We start from the raw sequence: 21,482 nt of genomic DNA, 5'->3' as shown, positions 1-21,482 counted from the left end.
AGCCACTCTTCCGCCCCATGATCATGAGATGTTTTTCATTGGGATTTTGAGGAAGAAATCTCTGATCTCAGTTCCGCTCGCTGCTCTCTGATTGCGTTTGCCTGTAGAACGTAAAAAGGACCTCTTGCTGTCATTCATTGATTTACCTTGATTCTTGTGCTCGTGATACACGGCAATGAATTGTGCATGTGACGATCGATTCTTTTTTAAGTGTGCAAGTGTTGCCAAATAATCACCACGTCGCGCTTGGTGTGGGGAGGCCCCCATTCAGCAGTCCAGGGACGAAGGGCTATGCCTCGCACCTTGGGAATTTTTAATGTCTCAGTGTAATTGAGAAATGGTGAAATGCCCGCACCATACCACAAGCGCAGTTATTGGGTTTTTTTGGTTTTCAGCGCAGGTAAAAGCCATTGGGCAATAAATCCTCATTTTCTGTGGGGACCTGGTTACACTTTGGTAACCTGTTTTCAGCAAAATACATGAACAAACCCAATCCACAAGCAACTGTACATCATGGGCAGATTCCATACGGCAAGGTCGTGCATCAACATCGCACAACCAGCGCTGGCACGTAGTGCAAAACTAAGTTGCTTTTTAATTGATTTCTCTGATTATTTTTTACGGGTGCTTTTCATTAAAGAAAATCATGTGACTCGTAATAGGATCAGTGGGCGGCGCAGTGTTTGTCAGCAGAACACAGTGGCGTTATTGTCCTGTACAACGCTCCCCCTCCGCCTGCGTGCCCGCCCCCCCAACCCACTGCTGCCCTGAGATGCATGGGGGGCTGCCCATGGGTTTACGGCGCCTGGGGGGGCTATCCGAGCCAGTTTTTCTGATATGCGATGTTTTTTTTTTCTAACTTTACAGCGAAGGCTAAAAGTGTAAAATGCATTTGCGCTATGCGCCCACATGTCTATAACGGCTCTTGTAGACGTGATACAATATGGACACCATTCGAGTATCCAGCTGTGCTGCTCCGATGCACTGACTCGAGAAATCCGGCCACATCGACCGAAGGTCTATTGCCAAAATGTGCCGATAAAAACACCAGCACTGTGCGTGACATCATCTGCTTGCGTGGCTTGGAGCGTAAGGCACAGCCCTGCAATTGCGCGCTCGCGCCACTGTCGGCGGAAGGGCCTCCGCTAGAGGGAGCTCTGGAGGGTATTTGGTCTACTCTTCCACGCTGACCAGACGTGTTGGAAAAGGAGGGAGTGCCCACACTTTACCCCACTACACTCCACCTGCAGATCAACTGTGCTGGGTGGACAGAGGTGGCGGGGGAGGGGGGGATTTAAGAAACTCGCATCGATGTTTCAACTGCAGTGCAGGGAGATGGATTCGAACCCGCTGGGTTGCAAGTGCAGCGTAATAACCATTACACCGCAGTGTCAGGTCCCGTATTATCGCAAATTCATCTCTTACTTTGACAAACGCGGGAAACTCCATGGGTGTGCATGACCCGTTGTCCTCGTGGCCGCTGGTCGGCGTGGATTTTTCGAGTGAAACGGACTCGGACGCGTAGGGAACACGTGCGTTGACTCGTGTTTGTGAGAGTCGATTTGTCCACTCGTGAAAGGACGCGGTCACGGTTGTGGAGCTAACAGAGTCGTACGAATGGGGGACAACGGACGAAAAGGCCTTGCGGCACGCGAGATGACAAACACGAACGAGACCCACAGTTCTATAGTACTAACGAGACGTGCGGCACAGATAGCGTTGAACAAGCAAGACAGACGGCTCATGCGATTCCTGACTCTGGTGCCCTTCTGTGAAGAGTCTGTGTTTCTCCCCCTGTTCTGCAAGGCCTTATTTTAAGTTATTCGGTTCCCTCCCATAGCTTAAAAAAAAAACCATACAATGTTATTGGTATTGGCCAAAAATCCCAGTGCAAAAATGTTTCCCTGTGAATTACTTGATCGTGATTACACACAGCAGCAACATCGTCCCGACTGCGAGAATGTGGCCAGGACCCTCCTGAAAAAGAGTCATGAGCTTTCCTGGGTAAAGGAGCTATATAACAGCATGACAATGCCTCTCCCTCCCCTCCTACCCCCCCCCCACCCTCCCTCCCCACATATTTTTTGTGCAGACACCCGCCGGGCAAAAGAACGGCGCTGCTCTCTCGGCAGACAACGGCAGCGGTGACTGCCTACCCATGGTGCCCCTGGCCCAGGAGAACGGAGATGCCAAGGTGACATCAGTCTGTGGCTTTGTAAGGTTGGGCCTGGGCACGGCTTGAGTACAGAATGTGCGGAAGTGCCGCTAGTTGGTGCTGCCCTTGGGGTGCGTGGAACATGGTTCTACACGTTAGTGTCATGTACGCGTGTGGTTCGGGGCAAAAATTATCTGGGCGGTCTCCAGCTTAAGACAGTTCGATTTACAACGATCCACATTTACAATGTTTGTATCGTGCCACCGTGGATGATTGGTTTGCGACACATCTTCCGACGCTACTCCAAACACATTTGATAGGAGTCAGTCTAGTTTTTCCCGATGTGGCTTGGCGTGGAGTTTGCGTTATTCTCGAGCGCTTTTTGTTCATCTTTACCTATTTTGCCCTGTTAAATATCGCTGATAAAAGTGAAAAAACACATCGGCAAGTGATGTTCTATCTATGGGAAAGTCCGATTTTATAATGATCCGATTTACAACGGCGGGGTTTCCAGGAACACATTGCATCGTAAAAGCAGGGGGACCGACTATATATGGAAACTAAAAACTTGGTGATTTATCTACGAAACGAAATGTATTTTCAGTTGGCCGTTCTTGTAATGTGTTTTGACATTTACAACAATGCTCAATCAAGCATGGAGGCGTTTCAACATATCTGTGATGGGGGCGAGTAATGTGTTCCTGTGTATTTAGTTTAACCCTGTGTGAACTCAACAGAGCAGGATGAGTCTCATTTGCAAATGTGACCTTCGTCACCAAAATGACAAAAGTTTAAGTAAAAACAAAGTACAAAAATTAAGCGACGAGCAATCGGACGTAGAACAACGGCATGACAAAATAATAATTAAAAAAAAAATTACGAACAAAAATAAGTTTGTTCATAAAAGCTGGCTTCTATGAAGGACTCTTTAAAAAAAAAACATTCGAAGTAAAAGTAAATGAGAGCATTATATTCGGTTCAGGGTAATTATTGCCCTCGTACGTTAACAAAGGGTGTATGACGTTAAATACATCTGCAAGGGAAGCTTTCGCAATTAATCGACAGCTCCGCGTCAGGTTGCAATTGAGCTGGGAGAGGGAAACGGGGACGTCTAATGAAGCGAGGGAATTTCAGGGGTTTGGGGCATGAGCAGAGGGATATGAGGTGAGAAGCGTGCTTTGGGACACCACAGTCGACATCCCATAAGGTGACGTTTAAGTTCATAAAACCCCAGGGAGGTGGTGGCGCACGCTCGTGATCCAACGCCGTGGAGGCGAGGGTTGGTGGATGACACAAGTATCGAGGTGTCATGCCCTGGGTTGCCAGGAGGAGGCAGTAACAGCGAAAATGTGTACTTCCATCTGTTCCGTCTGAATGGGATAATGTTTTTCCCCTCGCAAGCGTGGGTTTTTTTTGGGTACTCCGGTTTCCTCTGACATGCTAAACGCTCATTAATTGGCAGCTAACACCTCAATATATGGAGGAGTGCAGAGCTTGGACGGTTGTTGATGCTGGCATATTGCATGGCTGCTTTCTTGTTTGTCTGTGGTTTGTATAATGTGCACCATGTTACAATTTGAATTTACATTATTAATAATAATAATAAGGGATCTTTGGCCTTCTCCCAGTCCTGCCACACCGGCACAGATCTCACTATCATAACCGGGGTCGCGAAGATCACTGGCCACGAAAATTTGGAATTTGAATTCAATTCTGCGTAAAATCTTGGCATTAGCCATAGAAATAAGATACGTTAGATTTCAAAATGGTTGTTTGAGCTTTTTTTGTGTATATATACAAATATAATATAATGTTTTAGTCGGGTGCTACTTCTGATTCCGTGACTTTCTGTATATTTACTGAATTACCCTGATGGAATAGTAGTAGCCCTAATTATGACACTTTGTTACACACGTGTTCATATGTGGGGTTATTTGACCATACTTCACGACATTGGTCAGTGCGGGTTGGTAAAGATGGTTATCATAGACTTGGGGACATAGAATTACAGTACAACAATGCATTATTCTCTGCTGCCGTCCGTCGACCACGACCTCCAACACCAGTTTTCCGCAAGATGGTCAGCCGTCCGAGCATCTGAGATCTGATGAAATGGGGCGGGAGTGCGGGTGACATTGCCACGTGCAGAGACTTATCCGCGTGTGTTTGTGCGCACAAGGCGTAAATAGTTGTGGTTTAAAAAGAAAAACGAGTAATTGGCCACGAATAACGAACACGCGACATGTTGCGAGCTGTTTGTGCTCTGCAAGGCACGCGGTGTGTTTGTCACATGGAGCTATGTACGGGATTACATCCTGGCAGCGTGAGACTGGGCGAGGGCACAACAGGAGAACGAACAATCATCTGGGATGCTTTTTTTATTGCTATGAGAGCATGTGAAATGTAATGATGGCCATACATTTTGCATACGTTTGATGTTTGGAGTAATGTCAGATTCATATTAATTTCAAAGAACAGCTTGGCAATGTTCTGAAGGGAAATAATGTTTGGCACAAACAATATGTTCACTAGGTGACCATGCATAAATTTGTAGCAGTCAAATGAATCCTGTTGTAAGATTTTGCCCAAGTTTTTGTCGCGCCTTATTTTGCATGGCAAAATTTAACGGCGCGTCGGTGCTGCTGCTGCTTGTGTGACGTTCTTGTATGGTCAGTTCTTTATTAAGTTTAAACATAGTTGCTGAGTACAGGGACTCCTCTACTTACGAACATTCAACTTACGAATTTTCAGAGATACGAACAAACCTGTCCGTATGTCCAGTTGCCTGTTTTGGACCGAGAGTCGTAAGTTCAACCGCCACGCAATAGATGGCGGTGGTGGCATCTACATCTGCAGAACGCGAAGAACCAGTGGCATCTACATCTGCAGAACGTGAAGAACCAGTGGCATCTACATCTGCAGAACGTGAAGAACCAGTGGCATCTACATCTACAGAACGTAAAGAACCAGTTGCATTTACATCTGCAGAACGTGAAGAACCAGTGGCATCTACATCTGCAGAACGTGAAGAACCAGTGGCATCTACATCTGCAGGAGATCATACAACTTTTAAAGCCGTTTCCCGAGTTTAGTGTACACGCCGCACAACATGTTTGGAATCGACAGGAGTAAAGTTGGACTTGCAAACAAATCGACTTATGAACAGACCTGGAACCTAACTCGGTCTCTATACAGGCAAAAGGGCTCAAAACATCAAGCGGTCAGCCACAAACAGCACTATAAAAGTTTAACACTTAGGCTTTCATGACCAATATTCCTAATAGAGTTTTTTGAGTTAGATTGCGTGAATATGAATGTCATTAAACACGCCACCACCCTATGAAAATAACTCAACCGGTCATGGATATCCATTGTAATGTATATGCATACGTTAACCCCCTCTCCCCTCTGGTCTTCGCACCTGATTGTCTCACAAGTGAATACATCAAATGTATCCCTCCATTTAAAACCGAAACAGGAGGATTTCATCACAGCTCAGGCTGTACCCTGATGAGGCTGGTTGTAATTCGCGGCGAAACGTCGTACTCGAATTGTAAATGTTGTTGGTTTACTCTCCAACACACCGGTGTGCTAAACCAGTCGCCAATTGGCATGTTTTGTTTACGTGACAAACCTTACTAATTGGCTGTGTCGGGTGTTGGCGGGTTTTACGACAAATTAATATTTACGCAATTTAACCCAAAAGCCTCTTATGGATGAGTACTATCAAAGGTGTAAGAGACGTGATTTTGAGCAAGGTTATTTAAAGAGCCCCCCCCCCCCAATTCCCAGAGATACTCGCCACAACTTGAGAAACAGCTGGGAGATGTCGGCACAATCCTGGACAAGTTTTTTGTTGAGCGCCATATCTGAGACGCCGTCAGAAGGGCTGCGGATGAGACGGTGGTCAGAGAGTCGTCCTTGAAACCTCGGCTGTCTGAGACAACCTGAGCATGCAAGAGTGGTGGCATTGCTGAACTTTTTTATCCAATGTTTAGGGGTTCCCCAAAAGCCAGCGGTGTCTCTGACCACGTGATTTTGAAGACCTCCTCTGTGTAGGGATAAACTACCTTCTATGCGGACGGGGCATAGACGCCTAACTTGTGTGTGTGGTCTCTTGCTGTGTCACAGGTGCTCACGAATGGGTCTGTGCCAGGCACAGAGGAGGAGGAGGAAGTGTCCGTGTTGGTGGGAACGCTCAATAAACAAAATGGAGAAGCCAGGGTGAGGCTGTGTGTGTCTAACAGTGGAGTGTTTATGGTTGATGAGGATGATGATTGTGATTGAGAATGAATGTGCGCACATGTGTGTGTGTGTTTGTGGGAAGTGGTGGCACCGTGATTGGCACACTGTGCTGCAAACCCAGCGATTCGAGTTAAACCGTGATGGTAACTGTGGGTGTTGCGGTTGTCGTGGTGATGGTGATGGCGCGGTGTGACCTGCAGCGCTCGCTGTTGGGACTGGAGCCGCACGCACCAGAGTCGGCCACCCCGCAGCGCCGTCCCTACGACATGATTTACACGATTGAGGACGTGCCGCCGTGGTACCTGTGCATCCTCCTCGGCTTCCAGGTACCGCCTCTTCCCTGCGCCCGTGCAGCCACCCGCGACCTTCAGGCGTCGCGAGCGTTTGCCGAGACGGCAGAGAGCGCACTAAGGCACTTCCCCGGCTCGTGAGGGTTCATTGTTTATGCCCGAGGCTCAGAAAGCCAGACAACAGCACTTTCAGGATTTTTAAGTCGCGGTTAATTCAAGTTTAGGAGCACACGCTGTAACGTCGCGTGGTGGCGGTGGCATCCACCCTTCCGGCGCCAATCCCGAGGGGTCCCCTCTTGACAAAGCTCCCAAGCGAGAGGCCCCCCCCCCCACCCTCCCTTACCATCCCCGAGTCTGGAGAGCGGCGACCATTGCTTGTTTCGAATGACATTGGGAGATCTTTGACATCCACTGCGAAACAGAGGCGCATATTGCTATGCTTAATGTATTCGCGTTAATAACCAGGGGACTGCTTACTGGATTCGAATGGCAATCCTCTGCAGCGAGTGGCGAACGTGCTCCTGCCGGGCCACGTCACCGCCCCAAAGCACACCTCACGATTCGATTAACCTATCGAAAAGCGTACGCCCCACGTCGCGGCGCTGCCCTCGAGCCACCGGCGCGCACCCCGGTTGATGGCGTCGTCTCCTCCTCGCCCCCTCCACCGCCATCTCGCCACCAGCACTACCTGACCTGCTTCAGCGGCACCATCGCGGTGCCGTTCTTGCTGGCCGACGCGCTGTGCGTGGGCTTCGACCAGTACGCCATTAGCCAGCTCATCGGCACCATCTTCTTCTGCGTGGGCATCACCACCACGCTGCAGACCGTCTTCGGATGCCGGTGAGAGACGTCCAAACCCGGGTCCTTCTTTACTGTCGCCGCCCTCCTCCCACTTGCCCCCCCCTGCCCGCCCACCCGCCAGGCCCTCCTTTGTGGTTCGTTGCAACCCCTCTGTGATACAGTGCAGCGTAGGACTCGCTCTACTGGATTGTTTCATCTCGTCTATGCCTCTGTTCAGCCACCACACTGCATGTGTTACAGCAACACACTGACTCGACCACCCACTCGCTCGCCCACCCACTCACTCAACCACTCAATTCACCACACTGCATGTGTTACAGCAACACACTGACTCGACCACCCACTCACTCGCCCACTCACTCAACCACTCAATTCACCACACTGCAGGTCACAACACTTCTCTCTCTCTCTTTCTTTCTTTCCTCGGACTGCAAAACTTTGGAATTCCCTCCCATTGTCTAGTTATCTCAAGCCCTTCTTAACCGTCCTCATATGTGCTCAGAAACTATGTTTAAAGTACATGACAGTACATTTGCATTCATATAGCTTCTAAATGAGGCTGCACCTCAGGATGCTGCACGGAAAGAAAAGCATTTTCATTTTATAGAGAGGCAGTGAACAGAAGAAACTGTCCTGAGCTTGGACTTGATGAACAAGGGCAGGGGGTTGAGAGCATGGATAGCGGTGCAATAGGAAATCCAAACTAACTGTAGACTTCTTGTCAATCCACTTCTGGATGAAGGCCTCCTCACACCGTGTCAGCCATGGGGGGTTGTTATGAGGGGGGGGGGGGGAAAGGCGCAGGACCGGTTCAGATGTCACTCGCCACCGACGTTGGCCGTGGCCCGGGTAATCGATAGCGACGCTCAGGAGCCACGGCGACTCGCAATTTTGAGTGGCTCAATGTCGGCGACCGAACATACACGATGCTGCTCGTGCGTCCCCCGGTCGAGAGTTGCGCAGCGCGGCCCGTTGTCTTCTTTCCTGGGTGCCCAAGAAGTGGGCTCTAGATGTAAGGTACCCCAGCGGATAATCCCTGTGAAAGCCCTGACCTAATCCCTTGCTATTAAATGTACCGTTGTGCTGCAAAGCGTATTACTTTTCCAGCTCTTGGCTCAGCGAGCGTTGGGTGTCAGGGATAACTAGGCCACGCTGCTAGGCGGCCAAATTGGAGTAATTCCACGAGTAATAGCGGTGTGGTGGCTGGTAGATGCTCTTCCTCCAGTGCGTTGTATTGTAGGGTGTCCTCGCAATACCGTGAGCAGATATAACGTGTCCCTAACATAACGAGGTTTTTCTGGGGAGCCTTGAAAATTGGAGAGATAAAGAGGAAACTGGCATAAATGGAAGCTCAGGAATGAGCTTCCGTTAAACTGGCACAAAGCAAAGGCACGCAGCCTCGTGGTCGGGAGCCCCACGGCTTCCCACTAGCAACAACACTGTATTTCACATTGGAGCGTGCTCAGTAAGGCGAGCGGAATTATATTATCGGATAACATGGGGTTTGTTTATAATTATAAAAATGCACGCGGTTTTTATTAGACTTTTAGAGGCGTGGGAAAGCACAGACAAGTGTGAAGGGCGCCAGAACAGGTGCTACCAACAATTGCCCAAGCTCAGTGGTCCAATATCGAGATGTTTGGGCAACTCCGTTTCTGAGTGTTTATACTTGTGGAAGGAAACCGGAGTACCCAGAGGAAAACCCACGCATGTGAGGGGAAGGGGTGAAGGGGTAACATTAAATCGTCATATTAATGGAAATTAACCCACTTGCCGTACTGCCATAACACCCCAGCAACCCGAGAGTCTGTGCACCAACAACCCTCGCTGTCTCGACAGTGCTGCACATCACAAGCCACTTGCAGCATTATCGACCAGCGTAGCTCTCCGCTAGGGTGTTTTAAACGCCCGATTCGTTCCGCGGTGAGGTTAAGGTCCCAACCGTGCCGACGTGGCAAGGGAGAACGCGGGCTGTGGCAAGGGGAGAGCTGGGTTGGCGAGGAGGGCTGCGTCGCTCACTCGCGTGTCTTGCCGCTCACTGCGCAGGCTGCCGCTGTTCCAGGCGAGCGCCTTCGCCTTCTTGGCGCCGGCGCAGGCGATTCTCTCGCTGGACAAGTGGAAGTGTCCGGACACAGGTGCCCCACACACACACGCACACAGCTCCTTGCCTTGCACACAGGACACCGGAGCACCGGTCACACCGCTCCTCACCTACGTCAAGACAGTCGTTTATTGATATCCACGAGTCTCAAGACTCTTGTCTCAAGGAGGGTACTGCTACATTAGGATGCTAGGCCAATTCCATGAACGGGAGTTTGGCTACTTGTGAGAAGAAACGAGAGAACCCGGAGCTAATCCACCCGATATAGGAGGGAGATAACACCCAAGCTTCCACATAGATGGGTTCATGAACCCACTTGCTGTACTGCTATATACTGGCCACCAGGTGATCCTTCATCTCGTCATTTGACATCTATTGGCAGTGGATTCACACTGGTATAAATACTCATTATCAACGAGCGATTTATTTTTGATAGAGCACCATCTACGCCGTGGCATGTCGGAGCGTTCAACACATGATAAGTGGCTTGCATCGCATCTCAACACATTTAAACGGCACCCCCAATGGCAGCTGTCCTTTTGCGGCACAAGGCGACTCTGCACACAGTCTGCAAGCTGGCACGTAGTCCGCTGGTTGAGTAATTTGCAGTGTAATGTTTCAAACATGGACATTTTTTGGACCTTGGCGCCGGCACAGAATGGCCTTCTCATTTCCAACGACGTTAGAAAGACGACGTTTTTTCATAACACATCTGTGTGGAGTGTAACAAGTGGCTCCTGGTTCACGTTCCCCACCTGCGCGCGAGCAGCGTTAACGCGCCACCCTTCCGCTCGTCTGTCTCTCCGCCCAGATGCCATGTTTGCGAACAGCACCACGCAGCCGCTGGACACGTCCGAGATTTGGCATCCGCGCATGCGCGAGGTACGACCACACCGGCCGGTCCCGTCCTGGCCTCCTCACCGGGGCACGCGGCCAGGACAGTGCGAGCAGGCCGGGACAGGACTGCCACTGCCCGAGGCGGTCGTGCCCTGTTGGTGTTGAGTGTCACCGTGGGTGGTATTCAATGAGTAAGCCCATGTCCATTAAATTAAATCAAACCATTTTAATTCTACCTTGAATTCTACAGGTTTGACAAAATTGTAAGCATAAAATAATATTTAGCGGTTGTAAATATTTACAACCAGGTAAGGGCCCATTGAGAACAGAAGTTTTTGGCAGACGACATAAGTTTACTTGAGGACAGTGAAACAGTAAACAACAGGCATTAAAATACACTGTGAAGATATTTTCAGTGCAGTTAAGCAATAATATGTGGAAGTGGCCGAGTGGCTCAAAGGTCGGAGCACTGAGCCAGCAATGCTGAGAAGCCTAGGTTTAAGTCCGGATTTTGACCGCATTAAATTTTAGTTCACCAGTCTGAGCCCACCTGCATTAGAAGTTTACGTTCCGAACCAGACCTACGTCAGTAATGACATTCGCTCTCCAGACACAGGCTTTTACTAAGGGAGTAAACCTTCCTGGAATAACACACCTGCAGAAGGTGGTTGATACTCTTTGGTTCTTTTGGTAAAGTCACGTAGGTATAAAATAAAAACACGTTTCGGGCGCAACACAAGCGATACCTACGTGACTTTACCGAAAGAACCAAAAAGTATGGATTCCTGTAGTCACGAAAGCTTCAAATCAAGGTGGTTGATCTTTTAAAAGTTTGGCAGAATGGTGAGATGGGGCCCCACTGTGAAGAGCCTCGGGCAGCTCGTCTTGCTCCCAAACCTGCATCCTATTGGCCCCTTTTCACAATATTTTAATTAATTTTCATCATTATTTGTATTTGTGTTGTTTACCCAGAAAGGCAGTTATTCAGAAGAGTACTGCCATGTTTTGTAGAAGGGGGGGGGTGCAGCTGCTCCTGTGTAAATCCCATTTGAGTAATCTTTCAGCATTGGGATGTTTGGCCAATACAGGTTACATTCTATGGGGGGGGGGGGAGTTCCTATTGGAGGAGACTTGAGAACCCTGAGGAAACCCATACGGAACCTGTAGGAGAAACTGTGAACTCTGCAGAGAAAAGCGCCATATATATGAATGGAAGCCAGGTGCTTCTTGCTATGAGGCACGACAGTTACCGTGGCATCAACGTTCAATACAAATGGGAGAATTATTTTGGGAATGTTTTAAGCGCTGAGCCAAAATAAAATGTATGACTTTCCCCACGCACACCTTTGTTAGACTGTACGTGTATTGCACAACAGGCGATGGTCAAACGCGACTGCTTGCTTGCTTGCTTCTGTTATGCAACATTACTGGGCCATTATAGCTGGCCCAGTAATGCATCATTACTGGGCCAGCTATAAATGCACTGATACGTGCCTTTTCTGTATAGTATTCGCCCTTTGGCGATCTCTGGTTTACACTGGTGAGACTAGGCCCTAAAGAATGTGGTCTCTGGTGGAGACCAATCAGTTTCAAGGACAATCCATATATTATCAGAGCATGTTTTGTTTGCTTGTTCACCACCAGTACGTGTGATGAATGCGGACATGACTCCTTGAAAAATGTCTCTATTTGGTGTTTCAACATCTTAGCACCTGTTTTATTGCCAGAAAGGGTAAAACCGATTATTCTTTTTCATACATCCCCATCCGACCAGGCAAAGCCGACCTGATGTATTAACTTATTTTTCCAAAGCGACCTGGCCACACAAATGATAGCTCAACAAAGTGGCTCATCATTTGGACATTTATAGCAGCAACATAATCTAAATAATCTCAATATAAGGGGGTGACGCTCAACGCTCCGCACAGATGGATTTAATACATAAATACTGTGAATTTAATTATTGTGTGGACTGAGCCCAGTGCTTTCCTGCCATCTCCTGGCCAGCCTCACACCTGCCAAGCTCTTGACAATCACCCTGTAAGGCACCAGGCTCAGTCCTTCTCAACTTGTCAGATCAATTGCAGTCGATCACTCCTTGTTCTTTCATTATGAACGCAGGGCAGGCTGGGAGGGTCTGTACTGCATTTAATAAAGTTTTAAACTCGTGTTTGTTGGCCCAGAACACAGTAGGTGATCGTTTTTTTTCAGCAGGCTGGGAAAAGCGGTCCCTGAGTGAGGGCCCAACAGAGGACTCTCCAAGGCCCTTGGCAGGCAGCTGCACTTGAACACGCACATTACTGTTAGCCAATAAAAATGCAAAAAATAATTAGAGCTCATCAGTAAAAAGTATAGAAGAGGTGATGCTTTGGGCAGTGGCCCTTCCAAAGCACGTTGAGAGGGCACTACCTCTCTGGCCTCCGTATGTGCTGTGACTCTTCCTCTGGCCTTTCTGTTTGCAGTCATAAGGGGCAGCCGATGGGGTCTGTGTCTCGGTGGCAGTACCGGTGATGGTGATGACGATTTTGTGGTGGTGTCTCGGTTGCGTTCGGAAGATCCAGGGCGCCATCATCGTGTCGTGCCTGGTGGAGGTGGTGATCGGGCTGCTGGGGGTCCCGGGCGTGCTGCTCGCCTACATCGGCCCGCTGACTGTGGCTCCCACCGTGTCGCTCATCGGCCTCTCCGTATTCCCGGCAGCCGGCGAGCGTGCCGGCAAGCACTGGGGCATCGCCATGCTGTGAGTCGCCGCCGGTGATGACCGCCCCGCGGTGCGTGTCGCCTGTGCCTGCCTCCCGTGCCTTGCCCCCTTGGAGGGCCACTGTCCAAATGACGTTTACTTTCGATGTGGAACGTCATATTGGCCCGGCGGTTTTGCAGACGTTGAGGTTCGATTCCGGCAGGCCTTCCTGGTTAATACTGCGGTGTGTGTTAACTTGTAAACTCTGCACGCCATCTGCTGGACAGCCGACGTTAAAGAACCCCGGACGCAATTCGAAACGAGTAGGGTATTGTGTGTTGGCGTCTTGGTCCAAATTTGTACCAATTCGAAAAAATTACCCGCAAATAACTCAATTGGGGTTGCTCACATCTATCGTTGTCCCCAACTGGCAGACTAATGCCCATTCACAAGTCACGTGCTGAGTCACCTGGTGCCACATGGGGAGAGCTGTCACTGGGGGTGCCCTTTCAAATGTGGCTCGAGAGGTGACCTAAGTCACTTATCGTGTCTAAAGCGCTGCTTAGACAACACCCATGTGTGAAGAACACTCCATCAAATACAAATCCGTGTTGTCTCAACTTGCGGTGCGTTTTTCCTGTGTGCGTCGCGTGACTTGGGTGCTGCATGCGTGCGTCTGACAGGACCATCGTGCTGGTGATCCTCTTCTCCCAGTACTTCCGTAACGTGCACTTGCCGCTGCTGGGCTACAAGCGTGGCAAGGGTTGGACCGTCTACAGGGTGCAGGTCTTCAAGATGTTCCCGGTTAGTGCCGCCCGCGGCTCCTGTGAGGCCCAAGTGGGGAGTGTACAAAAGAGTGAGTCAGGGGTGTAATGATTATCTGGTTACATTGATTTTTTATTTATTCACGGTACATGCATGGAATTACAAATCAGTTATTTTTTTATTCGCATGTGGGTACATGGTAGTGCTTGTGGTGGTGTAAATCTATAGTCGACTCTTGATTATCTGGGGTGAGGGGTGGCCCGAATAAAAGAACACGCAACTAATGCAGATCACGAGTAAGTTAGGATCAAAACGTGTGTGTATCGTCTAGCTTAGTCGCATGGGGGAGAAGACTTAAAATGAGTCGCCTGTGTTTATGCTTCTTACGGTGATCGGTGACTTGCCGACGCGTTTACCCACGGGGACACCAGACGCTGACCCTCGACGAGTCGGGAGCAGACAAAGCAGTGAACGCGTCAAGATATGTCATGGATTTATCCGCAAGCACGGTTATTCCGCAACCCAAATAGCCCACCCACGAGTGATCGAGTGCGAGCTGTAGATCGGTAGCGGGTTTACACGACTACCTGAATAATAATTATAATAGGGCACATTTGGTATTCGCGCCGTTCTGGCCTACTCGTGTCCTACGCTTGTGAATTACGTCATCGGATCCTTAACGTTCGCTGTGAAGCAGATGGCGCGTAGTAATTTATGGTTAACATGCATTGCAGTATTAACCCGGGGTGGCCTTCCGGATTCAAACCGTGAACTTCTGCGGCAAGTGGCGAATGCGCTCCTGTGGGCCGTGTGTCCGTGCCTCCCTCCCCCGCAGATCATCATCGCGATCGTGATCGCATGGCTCCTGTGCTATGTGCTCACGGAGACCAACGTGTTCCCCAGCGAGCTGGCGACATACGGATACCACGCACGCACGGACGCACGCGGGGAGGTCATCTCCATCGCACCCTGGTTCCGCATACCCTATCCCTGTGCGTACCCCCTCACACGATAGATTCCGCACGCACTATGCTATAGAATCACGACATTTTGTGGAGAACTTGGTCCAACTGGTGATTGTTCATGGGTGATGTGTGTGGCGTGACCGCGCACTGTGTTATAAACCCAGCGACCCGAGTTCGGTTCCCGTCCACAACCAACATCAGTAATTAATATCTGAACCTGTCCTGTGTCTCCCCTAGGTCGACTCAGCCTTAAATGAGTACTTGGTCCAGTGTGTAAACATCAGCACTGGGGAGAGTGGTGTTTACCACCCACCCCTTCGTGCAACTTGATAGTCTCAGGCCTTAATTAGGTGCTGCTCACTAACAGCACTCGCTCCTACGGCCTGTTAACGCTACACGGAAGGGGTTCTCTCTGTGCGTGCAGGCCAGTGGGGGATGCCCACGGTGACGGCGGCCGGCGTGATCGGCATGATGAGTGCCATGCTCGCCAGCATCGTCGAGTCGATCGGGGACTACTACGCCTGCGCCCGCCTCGCCGGGGCACCGCCACCGCCCATCCACGCCATCAACCGGTGAGCGGCACGCTCGACCATCCTCCACCGCGTTCCGCCTCACTCGCTGCCCTCCTGCCCCCTCCCCCAAATGCTGGACTCGCCGTCAATCTGCTTGGGGATTCTGCGTCTCTGGGTTAAGCTGGGATTAGAGTGCAGGGCATTGTCTGGTCCACACGGGGCCGGCATTAGGAACTGCTACTCTGCTGAGTTTGCCTCTGATGTTTACAGTGTGGTACAGTGTGCCCACGGCTTCAGTTATTTTAGGGTCGCCGGTAGACTGGAGTAGGTGGCAATTGACCAGTAACCCCCACAGCCCATAGCGAGCAGTATACTGGATTGTGGTGTGCCGGGTGCGGAAATATTTTCCAGTTCTACCCCAAACAGAGACCCGGTTACCATTAAGCCCTGAGCGTGCGTGAGCATGATGCATTGCTCCGGTGTTTTAATTCTGCGCTTAGGTGCCGAGCGCTAGGAGTAGGCTAGGCGTCCCCCGATGTAGCAGGACTCTCATGCAAAGTCTTGAAACAAAGTGAAGCTTTTTATGGATAATTAAATCACGTTACAGTATCGTGAACTTTTTAACATGCAGGTGAATAAAAACAGTAACTGGTTTTACAGACACTCGGAGAGCTCAAGCAGAATTATTTCAGGTCAGACGGCTCAGCAGATGAGCAAACTGTTTGCAATCGGAAGTTCACAAAGTCAACCCCCAACTCCCGGTTGGGAGTTGACTCAGTTGTGTGTCATCCCTGCAGAATCAATAAAATGAATGCCACGTTGTTGGGAAGTCAACAGTGGTTGTCATGAATGTTGAACTTGCGCACCTTCTGTTTAATTTTATACAGCGAGGGTGAGATTTACATCTTGGCTGAATCCTTAGCCACAAGGCCAGATCGAGAGGTGATCGTGGCCAAAGCCGTCACTGCTGACACAACAACTCATTGCCGTTGAACCCCCTGCCAGAGCTCGCAGCGGCTGCATCGTAGATACACGCAGAGATTTGCCCTCGCAGCCTCCCTCCATTGCCCGCTCGGTCGCCCGACTCGTGGAGACGACTCCAACAATGTCTGTCTCGGCAATCGATCCTCGCGTATCCTCCTGCACGGGCCCACTCGGTGCAGCCGCTGTTGTTGAAAAAAATTGGTCTGCCTAGGATCTGATAAAAAGGAACCGGGCCTCATAGGAGTTGAGCATGGGGGTGGGAGGGGGTTGAGAAGGTCGAGCGTTGATGCTGGCGGCGGTTGAGCGTGGCGGGGGTTGACGTTCCGTGTTTCCTCCATCAGGGGAATCTTCATGGAGGGTCTGGCCTGCATCATCACCGGACTGTTCGGCACGGGGAACGGCTCCACCTCGTCCAGCCCGAACATCGGCGTTCTGGGCATCACCAAGGCATGCTCGCCACAACACTCCCAACTGCACTCACAGTCACACTCGGCGTAGCAGTCGCCATGACATGCTCACCGCAACACTCACCACGACACGCTCCCACTACACTCACCATGACGCACTCCAGTGCTCGTTATTCGCTGTCCCATTTACCAGTTGCCGGCACCTGGCCACGGGAGTGCGCCTTTCGGGGAAGGATGGAGGGGGGTGGGGGGGCGTGCAGGGGAAGTCCGTGAGTCCCACTGCCGCGTGTACGAACCGGTGAGCAGCGAGGGCCGGGCGAGTTGATGGCTGTGGACTGGAGCCCGCGCTGCGTTGTTGACACCGCTGCTGCTGCGGCGCAGGTTGGGAGTCGCCGTGTGGTGCAGTACGGCGGCGCCATCATGCTGGTGCTGGGCCTTGTCGGCAAGTTCAGCGCCCTCTTCGCTTCGCTGCCGGACCCCATCCTCGGGGCCCTCTTCTGCACTTTGTTCGGTAGCGACGCACGCCGTGAACGCACGCCCAACTAGCGCGAGGCCCGACACGGACGCTTAATGCACGGCCACTGACAGTGGGCCTAACGTGGACACTTAACACACGGGCTACACGGCCAGTTACGCATGGCCGCTAACCCAGGGGCTAGCACGGATGCTTAATATGGGGGCTAAGACGGCGGCTAACGCGGGGACTAACATGGACGTTACAACAGCCTCAAACACATGTGTCTAGCATGGCCCCAAACACAGCAGAGCTAAATTTTGATTTAAAGCTTTCGTGACTGCAGTAATTCATATTCTTGGTTCTTTCGGTAACGTCACCTTGAAGGGAAACAATAAAATAATAGCAGAGCTACTAAGGCAACTGTTAACAGCCACTAACACAACATGCTTGTGCTGAACATTTGGCGGTTCATTGATGAATGTATATTTGTACAATCATGGTGCAGTTATCAACTCTAAGGATCTATAATCGATAGGTGTCTACCTTTGTAAAGGTGCAGACAGGCAGATTTCCAATAAAACCAGAGGTAATCGTTAGACTAAGCACGGCATGTCGAACTGGTGCTAAAGGAACAGAAGGCTGCCTGGCCGCCGTGGGCACGCATCTCCACCACAAGCGCTGTGCGTGTTGGGTTGCGTGTCTGTCCGTTGAAACCACGAGCGCGTAAGAAGTGAGATCGCGCGTTGTCCGTTGCCAGGGATGATCACGGCTGTGGGCCTCTCCAACCTGCAGTACGTGGACCTCAACTCGTCGCGCAACCTCTTTGTGCTGGGCTTCTCCACCTTCTTCGGCATGGCGCTGCCTAGCTTCATAAAGGCCCACAAGAACATGGTTCAAACCGGTGAGCAGTGCAGCAGCGCCACCACGGTCGGTGTCGAGTCGTTAAAACCTTAATCACAGCGGCTGCCAGTCACAGAGGGGTTTTATGGAATGAGTGGTATTTAAGAAACCTAGGGAGCTTCTGTGGTGTAACGGTCGACGCACTGGACCTGCAACCCAAAGGTCCATCTCCTGGTGTGGCAGTTAAATAGGGAAAAACTCTTTGGTTCTTTCGGTAAAGTCACGTAGAAAGAAACTAAATTAAATAGTAGAATACGACGTTTCGATTGCAACACATGCAACCGTCATCAGGTACAACTACATTTGAGAGAGAGACAAAACACAGACACAGAGACACACAAGCAGAAAGAAACAACACAGACACAGAGAGAGAGAGACACACAACATAGACACACAGAGACCCAATGCCTCTGTGTCGAGGCCTTAAATAGAGAGGGGGGGGGTGGGCAGAGAGAGAGGTGGGTCTGCTGGGGCAACTGCTGGAGCAGAGAAATTAGCATGTCAATGGATCCACCCCGAAGCGACCGAGGAAAAGAAGATCGAATGGCCCTATGGTCGCCTGGTACATTTTAGAGAGAGAAATAGTTTGAGAAAACAAAATGTAGCAAATATTTTGTAAATGTAATGTAATGCAACACAGAGAGTTGGCTAACACACAGTTAGCGCATAGCCTGGTCGATTACGATCTCCGAAGATTGCTAAAATTAGAAGTTAAGTGTGAAATTTGACACACAGAGAGATGTGTGGAAATCCACCCCGAAGCGGCCGGGGGAGAGACAGAGCGAATGGACCTATGAGAGCCTGGTAAATTTTAGAGAGAGAAATAGGACGTTTGAGAAAACAAACTTTTTTGGAAATGTAATGCAATGCAACATATTTTCTTTCTACGTGACTTTACCGAAAGAACCAAAGAGTAATTCCTGCAGTCACGAAAGCTTCAAATCAAGTTTAAATAGGGAAAGTTTATAAAATCTCCCCACCCCCTCTCACCCTCTATCCACACAGCAGATATATAAACGTGTATGTGGGTACGCCAAAAGTAGACCGAAGGCTCCTCTGCCAGCAGTGGCGTGAACAAGCAAAGTGCGGGGCTTCACCTTTAACTCTTTACCTTTGTATAGCACCGTGCGTGTCGGCACAAAGTGTGCAGTTGGCCACAAGGACCACGCCAAGTGGGTCCCATGCCTCCAGCAGAGCCGGCGTGTGCGGCCCTCTGCTCCGGCTAAACCACCATGATAGTACCTAGGCTGAGCATGCTTACGGTGGCACTCTACCGCGGTGCCACGCTAGCTTGCGTTTGCAACATTCAGCCTCCGTTCTGCGAACGACAAAGTCGACACCATGAAATAGCTACGGAGGGACACAAACCGCCAGACTATAACCGACTGAAACATGGCATGACTAAGTAGCCACCTGCAGATGATTTTAATCCGACGGCCTACAGGTCCCCGAACGTGCGTGACCGATATTTTCACGCTTGATAACTCACCGTGGCCTCGCAATGTTCGCTCCGACACGCGCGTGAGGAGTCGCCAAGATAGCACCGGCCCTCGAACCGAAGACATTTCGAGCATCTGTGCGTCGAAACCACGTCGTGCGGAGAGCGTACACCCGCGCCGCGATCCACACATCTGGCTCGGGGAACTTCTGCAACCGATGTTCACTCCCAGAGTCCAGGCGCGTCCACCCGTAGCCTCCTGCGCGGGGCATCCCGCGTCTTTACAAGACCAAGACAATGCTCGGCAACCGCAGCTTTTGGCATTGTTGGCACACACTGCGTTTGGCATTGTTGGCACACACTGCGTCTGGCATTGTTGGCACACACTGCGTACTTTTTCTCGTTGCAGTGGACTAACGTTGAATATTCTCGTCGTTTGTCCAGCGCCCTCGTGATAGCTTAATGCGCCCCCCCCCCCCCCTCTCAGAAGCCAAGCAGCGCTTGGATGGGTGGCCACCTTGCTGCAAGCCAGGTTGTCTTAGGCAGCTGCAGGGACTGTGGTCAACGTGACGCATTGCAAATGTCTTATTTCTTCCCCGAGCTTGTACGCTCCCAAGTCCACGCCGTCCATCTTCACCAACCCCGCACCGAACGACGTGATGCAGTGTGGCCGAACGACCCCTTAGACTCGCATGGCGAGCATAGGCCCTTAACGAGTTTACTTCTTATGTGTTTACACCCTTAAAATGTTACTTGGAAACGTTATTAAGTTCAACGTTGCGCAGAGGTCGGCAAAGCATACAGGGGAATTGAGGGTAATGTGGTGGAGGGGTTGTTTGCCATTTAAAGGCAAGTCTGGGAATGTTTGTGGTGACTTAGAGCTGTGGCAATGTGCAATTAGTGTCAATGCGTGGCAGTGAGTCATTGCCGTATTTTATCATTTACACAGAACATGAACACATGACTCCTTGTAAAAAACTATCCGCTTCCTTCAGTGGTCAACTGTAATTAATCTGTGTGTGTAGAGCTTCTTTGGCGTCATACATAGGCAACCGTGCTAAATCGGAGGTGTGGGAATTAATGACTTATTATAAAAAAAGAAGTCCTGTACAGGCCCTTTGTCAATCCACTGCTGGATCATGGCCTGACCACACCAGTTTGGCCACAGCTCCGTAGAGTCGCTGACCATCGGCGAGGTGCAACTGGTAATTAAACGAGCGCACCGTGTGAAGATATTTTCTCATTACAAAATGGCAAGCACGGTTAATCCGAACCCTGGATAATCCATCCACGCATTATCAAGTGTGTTATCTGTAATTAAAAATACCCCAAGAGAACTGTGTGTGTGCACAGTCCTGCTGGTCTTAACCCACCCATGTCATACTCTTGGCATCACCTCCTTGGGGTTGTGCACCTGATTGAGTTAGTGTGTCAGGGCTTTGGCAGGCGCTTCTGTGCATGTTGCAGTGCGCTGCGCTACGAACCCGGCGACCAGAATTCGATTCCCAGCCATGGCCAACATTGGAGGCGTTTATCTGATTTGGTCCTGGGACTCCCCTAGGTCGACTTGGTGTTGAGAACATGGTATGGTGTGTAAACAAACACTTCTAAAATCGGCCAGATGTGGTGCTTGCCACGGCACTGTCCCATGCTTGCGTTTACACCACTTGGCCCGACAAGGTTATCAGGCTACATGGGCGATGTTTGTCTTTGTGGCTTTGGCAGGTGTGGCAGAGATGGACCAGGTGCTATCAGTTCTACTCACCACCGAGATGTTTGTGGGAGGCTGCGTGGCCTTCCTGCTTGACAACACCATACCAGGTAGGATGCCACCACGCTCGGTCCATGGAGCTGATTGGACTTGCTGATGACTGGTACCAGCGGTGGCAAGATCGGTCTCTGTGAAGGAAGCTCATGAAAGATGCTACTGGGAAGTTGGAGGCGGTCG

General features: G+C 50.5%; 1 protein-coding gene across 1 annotated transcript in view; it reads left to right on the top strand.

Moving 5' to 3' along the window:
• LOC116951024 (solute carrier family 23 member 1-like) overlaps window positions 1-21,482 on the top strand; it is a 54,582-nt gene that overhangs the window by 15,860 nt on the left and 17,240 nt on the right. Inside the window, exons 3-16 of the mRNA XM_032969294.2 lie at window positions 2,093-2,194; window positions 6,287-6,379; window positions 6,601-6,726; window positions 7,373-7,530; window positions 9,538-9,626; window positions 10,404-10,474; window positions 12,985-13,166; window positions 13,790-13,910; window positions 14,707-14,863; window positions 15,261-15,408; window positions 16,674-16,779; window positions 17,121-17,250; window positions 17,954-18,097; window positions 21,260-21,355. Of these exons, the coding sequence (XP_032825185.2) occupies window positions 2,093-2,194; window positions 6,287-6,379; window positions 6,601-6,726; window positions 7,373-7,530; window positions 9,538-9,626; window positions 10,404-10,474; window positions 12,985-13,166; window positions 13,790-13,910; window positions 14,707-14,863; window positions 15,261-15,408; window positions 16,674-16,779; window positions 17,121-17,250; window positions 17,954-18,097; window positions 21,260-21,355 (1,723 nt within the window). The remainder of the gene's footprint in view (window positions 1-2,092; window positions 2,195-6,286; window positions 6,380-6,600; window positions 6,727-7,372; window positions 7,531-9,537; window positions 9,627-10,403; window positions 10,475-12,984; window positions 13,167-13,789; window positions 13,911-14,706; window positions 14,864-15,260; window positions 15,409-16,673; window positions 16,780-17,120; window positions 17,251-17,953; window positions 18,098-21,259; window positions 21,356-21,482) is intronic.

This window comes from Petromyzon marinus, chromosome 41 (genome assembly GCF_048934315.1).
Source record: "Petromyzon marinus isolate PM22_M1 ecotype Great Lakes invasive population chromosome 41, UKy_Petmar_22M1.pri1.0, whole genome shotgun sequence".
NCBI classification, from domain to species: Eukaryota; Metazoa; Chordata; class Hyperoartia; order Petromyzontiformes; family Petromyzontidae; genus Petromyzon; species Petromyzon marinus.
The sequence above is the reverse complement of the archived record's forward strand: the minus strand, read 5'-3'. Positions and strand labels throughout refer to the sequence as shown.